The following is a 7500-nucleotide window of genomic DNA, read 5'->3' as shown; positions in this document are numbered from 1 at the left end:
AACAACTGTTGTGCATATTCTGGATAGATTTTGGACTGCACCAAAATTTGATGAGAAATTGCCAGGGTACTCCTTGAATGTATAACCAAAATAACACAGTTAACCCATTGCTGACTGGCATGCCATGCCACGTCCACTGTTGCCTTTGTCTGGGGTGTTCGCAAAAGCACTAACAAACCCAAATGATTTGGTTCAGTAAGTGAAATAAAACTTCCTGTACCTATGATTGTCCTATTGATCAGAGGCAAGTTTTGATTGGTTTTTAGTTAGAAACTGAATGTCTTAATGTAGTTTTTGCCAGGAAGTGAGGTGACTGCTTTCAGAGGAAAGGATAACAATTAAAAACAAATTTCTCTCAGTTTAGAAACCAACATTAGTGACAATGACCCTGGTAGCTTAGATAAGAGTAATATTTTATTTAAGCATCAGGTTAGTTCATTTGAAAGATTTTAAAAATTATCTGGTTTTCACATAGATGAGTGAAAATCTCTCAAAACACCCACCCTTTTGTGTGGAAAGGGGGGCTGGCACCATACATGGACCAAAATCCTGGCATTAGACTTGCTATCCCGAGTGTGTACTTGTAAGCCATGCCCACAGGAATACACATAATGCAGTATCAAGGTTTCCTGCTTCCCCTGTTAATTATTTTTCTGCATAAGTGTTTTTTGTTAAGTCATTTTCCAAGAGCTATATTTTTCATTTGTTGTGCTGTATCAATATGGGAAAAGACTTTTCATTGAGCAGACTCCATAATATCCCTGTAGGTAGTTTATAACTCTGTGTAATAATAATAACAATAAGTAACAGGAATAGGAACCTGAGGATGGAAAGAGTGTCCTCCACGAAGCCAGCACTCTTCCACATGTGGCTACAGATTGTATATGCCATTGTCAATAAGCCATGGAAATAATGCAAGAGCCCCTTCCTAAATGTTCACTGAGTCTTTGTGCTCTCAGGATAAGTCACTCCTGTCCCCCTGGCCACCAGCAGAAATTGTCAAGGCAGATTTTTGTCACCCAAGCCCTCAGACAGATTTTTTCCATGATGGCACACTTGTACCACCTGGCCCGCAGCCCATTTTTTCATGATGTGATAGCCATGTCACCCATATCCTGTAATTTTGATTTAAACCAATTTCTCAGAAAAGATAGAGATGAGGAGGGGTAAAAAGCAAGGTTCGAAGTGTCAGGAAGTAGCCATTTTTTCAGTTTATACCTTTGTTTCACATTATTTGAACATTATATATAAAAAAAAAAAAATCAAGATGTGGGCATGTACTAAGGCGAGAGTAAAGGGGTATGGGGTTTATTACCCTGTGTCTTAAAAAAAGGATGGTGTCCTTTAGGAATACCTAAGGAGAAATATACATTTAGATGACTAGAGGTTCCCTTATCCTTCCTTGTTTTGGCAAATATCAACAAACTTTCAGAAATCATCAAAGCTGCATTTCTAAAAAGAGAAAAACATGCCTGCAGTGTTTTGTAAAGCATCCATGTAGTCTACATCTTATATTTCCCACATCAAATACCACATTGTTGAGCCAAGTGACAGAGCTTTTAGACTGATGCAGTTTTGTTCTCCATTTGTAAGAGTCCTCATTAAACGGTCAGATATTCATAGTAATAGAAAAGAGGATGAGAGAGTAAGGGAAGTAATGGAGGTTAAATCAAAGGGAGAACTAACCTGTGGACAGTGAATGGTAGTTGAATGAGATAGGCATGAAGTAAGAAATATTACTGAATATTTATGCACATAGGCTGGCTTTATAGACTGAGAAAGACAATTTTATGGAGATGAAGCATTTAGAATGAGTGAATGCAAAACATTCTGTTTGCCTTTTATCTTGCAAAGTTAATTTATTTACGTATGCCATAAGATGTTAAAGAGGTACCAGTGTGATAAAATGAAAAGGATATACTTTTTAGATGTTAGAGAATACATGAGAGTTTAAGATAAAAAGATAAAAGATAAAGCTGTAAGGATTTGACTGCAGAATTATTGTGTTTTGTTTTTCTGTGCAGGGAGGAGGTATTAGTTAATGATAAAGGTCTGGCCAGAACCTTGATCTTATCATGGCCCTGTGTAGTTCAGGTTCTGTAAGTAGCAAGTTATGAGTGAACATCAGTATGTGTGTGTTTTATTATCTGTGAATGGTTTAATGTCTGCATTTTAATGTCATAACCTGCCCTTTAATGTTTCATGACTTCACTGATTTTCACCAGTGCCTGGTACAGACATATTTTCAGTGACACTGTTCTGGTGAAAAAGTAATAAATAACTTTTTACCCAATGCAGACAAGTATGGCATGTACGCACATGCCATGCCCACTGTGAGTTTACTTGTATAATTGTTTTACACATAGATGGCTACACTTGTACTAAGTCACCATTTAGCCAATGACGAGAACTCCCTGTCTTGCCCATTTACCCTTTTCCTTGATTAATGAAAATATTTTACATTATCTTATTTTGCTGTTACTAATGTTTATATTATAGTAATTATAATTTCTATGATAAAAATAACACCATCAATATTTATAGCATTAGTAAAAAATGTGTTTTTTCTGTCAAATCAAGGAATGGTGAAATTAGGTAAGGTCACAAGGCCTATTAATTGACTCCTTCGTGGCTGAACACTAGTAGAGCCATATATGTGCAAAAACATTTCACAAAAGTATAAAAAATTAGCACAGCCTTTTCCCCATTTTTTATTCATTTTCCCTGGCGGCATGTGGTGTGTTTCCCTGTGTATTTCATTTTGCTTTTGTAACAACTTTGATGTTGCTAAGTGGTTTCCTGATTTTTATATATTTTCTACCTGCAAGGAAATTATTTTTTTAAAAGAAGAAAGCGAAAGTTTATGAAGATTTGCATTATTATCGTCATTCCATATTCTGTAAAAAAATTATTAATATTGTTTATTATTTTGTTATTATTATTGTTACTGATATTATTATTATTATTTTGATTATTATTATTATTATTGCTTATGTTTATGTTTGTTATTATTATGGTTATTATTGATATTATTGTTGTTGTTGTTTTGTCAGTATTATTATTTTCATCTTTTGTTTGATAATTGATAATCAAAATTATTTTCTTATTCGTGTTCTTTTGTTCGTTTTCGCACTTCTTCCTCATTTTGTGCATGTTAAAAGAATCATGCTCTCTCTCTCTCTCTCTCTCTCTCTCTCTCTCTCTCTCTCTCTCTCTCTCTCTCTCTCTCTCTCTCTCTCTCTCTCTCTCTCTCTCTCTCATTCTCCTCTGCCTTCTCCTAGTCCTATCATATCCTTTTTCTTTGAATGCTTTCCGCTCCTGATAGATTAGCATTATTCTTGTTATTATTCTCTTGGTATTCTTATTGGCCTAACTTACCCCAAATTACTAAAGTACACAATGGGTAAGTCATAAAAGGAAAAAAATTGTCGAACAGTTTTTCTTCTTTCTTTTTTTTTTTTTTTTTTTTATTATTAAACACTGGTTATATTTTACAGTATGTGTAAATTTATCTTTCTAACATATCCAGAGATGCATTACTAGATTTGTGAGCATTAACAAGATAATGAGAAAAAAATAGGATGGGTATCTACTCAGGTTAATGGCCTTTACCTGCCTCATAAAATTTCTTTGTGAAAGGGCACCGGCCCTTTGCAAGCAAGGGAGTTTGTCATGTAAAAGTTGTCATTCATTCAACTCCATTTTGTATTGGGGAGGCAACTAATTGAGCATTAATAAAACATTAGAGAAAAGCAATAAGAAATGAATGATAATTCTGAAATTGTTACTTATGACACACACACACTCTCTCTCTCTCTCTCTCTCTCTCTCTCTCTCTCTCTCTCTCTCTCTCTCTCTCTCTCTCTCTCTCTCTCTCTCTCTCTCTCTCTCTCTCTCTATCTCTCTCTCTTATTGTAGAGAATTTGTGCTTTGTGAGAAATATTGGTATCCAAAATAAGTAGACAAAGGTTTAAGATAAAGAGATATTGTCAAGTGTTACTTATCTTGATGCAGGAGTACCATTGTTTGAGATAAAGAGATAAAATATTACCAAGTAAATCTCATTATATGTATAGAAGTAAAGAGATCATTAAAATTTTTATACACCTTATAATTTTTAATTGGAGTTTTAACTCAGTGCTGCTAGAGATGACATGTATCTATATGCCATTTCCACTCTGATTTGAATGATTCTGTATGCTTACACAGATTATTTATTTATATATATATACATATTTTTTTTTTTTTTCTGTTATTTTAACCCAGTGAGTTTGGGTGGCAAGACTACAATGCCATGCCCACTGTAATGAAAGTTTTATCTGTTGTCTTTACAAATAGATGGCTCTTCAAGTGCTTAGTCCCCAAGGAGTTTGGTATGAGGCTTACCTATCTCATCTGTTTACCCTTTTCCTTCATTTTTTGAAAGCTTCACTTCTATTATTTTATTGTCTCTGATGTTATTAATATTTTGATAACAATTTCATAATCAAAATATCAATAAGAATGATAACAATGTCAAGAAAGAAAAATGCATTTTCCTGCCAATTCAAGGAATGGGAAAATCAGGATCAGTCATTGGCATTGGGTTAATGATGTTTTAATAATTGTTGTGTTAATAATGATGATGATACGACCATCAACATTAATACCAAAGAAAAAACAGGTTGTCATGTAGGGCCTCCTTAATGACTGAGCACTTGTGGAGCCATCTGTGTGTAAACAATATTCACAAAACAAATCCACATTGACTAGTACAAGTACCCAGCAGCAACGGGTTAATCACACCTAGGATTCAGACCGTAAAACATTTTGATAGAATGTTTATAGGCCTTTATGTATGTGTGTGTATATAAATTATTTTGATGTAGTACAGTATGAGCCTATGTTCTCCAGGCATCAAAAATTCTTTAAATTTGCCCTCAAATTTGTAAAAGAAAAATATAGTGTATGGGCCTGCATACACTTATATATTAATCTCTGTTGCATGTGTTTTATCATTATTATTATTATTACCAGAACAAACTTCAAACTTTATGCACTTGCATGCATTCATTGCACCACTGCTAACAGGTGCTTCACTGCCCACATGTGGCCCAAAATGTGGGCATTAGGTTTACTTGAGTGGCTTGTAGACCATGTGTATACAAATGCTCATGTGTGGTCTCAAGATTCCTTGCTTCCATTTTGTGATGTTATCTCTTTTTCTGAATAAGTAGCTTTGTTTTTTTGCTATTTTTCAATGTCTATATTTGTCAAATGATAAACTGTATCCAGATGGCAATAGACCGTATCATCTCTCTAGGTAGTCTGACGCTCAGTGCAGTAATAATAATATTAATAAGTAACTTTTTTTTCTATAATACAACCTGTATTGCCAATCATAGTGGGCAGGAATTGGATTTTGAGTATAGACATAGTGAAGAGCCCCTTCAAATGCTCACTGAGTCTAATCAGCCTCTGAGAGCCTTGTGCACTCATTGAGAGTCATTCTCATCACCCTGGCCTTCAGCTGTGTATGGAGTCTCATGGTGGCATATTCCCATCACTTCGGCCCTCAGCCAAATTTTCTCATGATGGCTTGTTCATATCACCCAGCCCTCTAGCCAAATTTTTTTCATGATGTGATGGTCACGTCACCTGGAACATAGGGGTTAATTGGGAAGCAAAGAGACTAGATTTTCTCATTCAAAAATAATATGTAATTTGGTGCTGAGTATTATAAGTGGAGATCATCTAGACCTCTGTGCATTTATTGTGAGAAGAAATTGAGAGATGGGGTCGTAGGGCCCATTAACCCAATTGCCAACTATGGCAAGAATACATGCCTTGCCTAATGTAGTACAAGTTTATTTATTGGATTTACGCATAGATGGCTATACAAGTGCTGTCACCAAGGAGTTGGTTATTAGTCTTACCTATCTCACCCATTAACCCTTTTCCTCGACTTTTGGAAAAGGTCTTTTGCATTATTTCATTACCTTAAATGTTATTGAGATTTTAATAACAATTTGATAATTATAACATCAATAACAATATTAACAGTATTGATGCCAACTGTATTAAAAAGAAAAACACATTTTCCCGCCAACTCAAGGAATGAGGAAATCAGGATCAGTCACAAGGGCTACTAATAGACTTCTTGCCGGCTGTGTACATGTGGAGCCATCTGTATGTAACCACATTCACAAAAAAATACAACAGATAGAACATAAATCCGGGGCATGTAGGTTAACTGTTTTGAGCAGAAAAATATAAGGTGGAAACTGTAAGTTTACACTTTTTTTCCCCCCAGAATTTTGGTACCTTTTATGCCTGTGTGTCATATAGTTTATATCTATAAAACATGGCATGCAAATCTTTTAGCCTATAAGAATACATTTTTGCTTGGTTTGATTGATGTAACAAAAAACTGAGCCATGACTTTACAACAGTTATCTTTACATTGAACATGAAAATATCATATACGCTGTAGTGTGCTGTGCTGGATCGTTAACGCAAAAATGGTAGATAATTTTTTTAGGAAGTTAGGCAAGGACAGATATACATTTAATTGTGCCACTCCATGCCTGGACATCTTCAGGTTTTCTGATCTGGTATAAGTATGGGCTTATGTGTAAATTCAAAAGTTTTTTTAAGTGTATGCATGTATGTATAACTGATATTGCTCAGTGAAAGCACATTATGCATATGTTAAGTAAAGAAGGAATTATACATGTACAGCATTAGAATGTTTGGTCTGATGTGTGGTTGTTTTTTATCCCCCACCATGCTATTGATGAACTTTTTGCACTTTAGTTTATTCTTTAATTCATGATTTGATGGTTGCCTCAACTGTGATAATACAGTATATTTTGTATGTAATTTATGTTATTACCGGAATATAGATATTTGTTGTTTAATTTTCCCTTGAGAAGAATGTAACACTTTTCTCTCTCCATTTCTGATCTTAATTCTTGTTTATTGCTTTGCTTCTGCAGCCTAATGGGAGACCACAATGGTGAGGCCAGTCAGCTCCAAGAGAAAACTTTTCAGTGCCAGCAAAGAACAGAAAGAAAATGAGCCAGGTGAACACTTATTGTTGTTGTTTCATTTTGTTGTTTTTTTACATAAATTTTGTAATTATTATTTGATTTCTATGATTATTGTTATTATTATTACTATTATTCTTATCATTATTGTTATTCATTGCCTTGCTCCCCACTTCCAAACAGCCGATGGCAAATTAAGGGCCAAGCAAGGCGAGGCCCTGGGCTACCCGGAGAGCTTCAGTGTAAACAGCATTGGAGGCCAGCGGAAAGGTGGGGTTGCCGCCAACAACCACCACAATAACAACTCTAGCCTTGGGATAGGAGGGTGCAGTGGCAACGTGGGGGGAGCTGGGAAATTGCTTGAAGGGGGGTGGGGGGCTGAAGATGTAGCACCTTCAACCCACCACACCCCCAACCGCCCGGTCATGCCCATGTCGGAACGGCAGCAAATTGCCCTTCTCATGCAAATGTC

At 35.5% G+C, this 7500-nt stretch overlaps 1 protein-coding gene across 1 annotated transcript in view; it reads left to right on the top strand.

Annotated features, from left to right (window-relative positions):
• The window catches only part of LOC125037671 (ankyrin repeat domain-containing protein 50-like), a 47071-nt gene that overhangs the window by 7026 nt on the left and 32545 nt on the right, over nucleotides 1-7500 (top strand). The window contains 2 exon segments of the mRNA XM_047630867.1: nucleotides 6978-7064; nucleotides 7212-7500. The exon segment at nucleotides 7212-7500 is cut by the window's right edge and continues 17 nt beyond it. Coding sequence (XP_047486823.1) covers nucleotides 6995-7064; nucleotides 7212-7500 — 359 coding nt within the window. The 5' untranslated portion in view covers nucleotides 6978-6994.

The sequence above is a fragment of the Penaeus chinensis genome, chromosome 23 (genome assembly GCF_019202785.1).
Source record: "Penaeus chinensis breed Huanghai No. 1 chromosome 23, ASM1920278v2, whole genome shotgun sequence".
Taxonomy (NCBI): Eukaryota; Metazoa; Arthropoda; class Malacostraca; order Decapoda; family Penaeidae; genus Penaeus; species Penaeus chinensis.
Note: the sequence above shows the minus strand (reverse complement) of the source record. Positions and strands in the feature narration are given on the sequence as shown.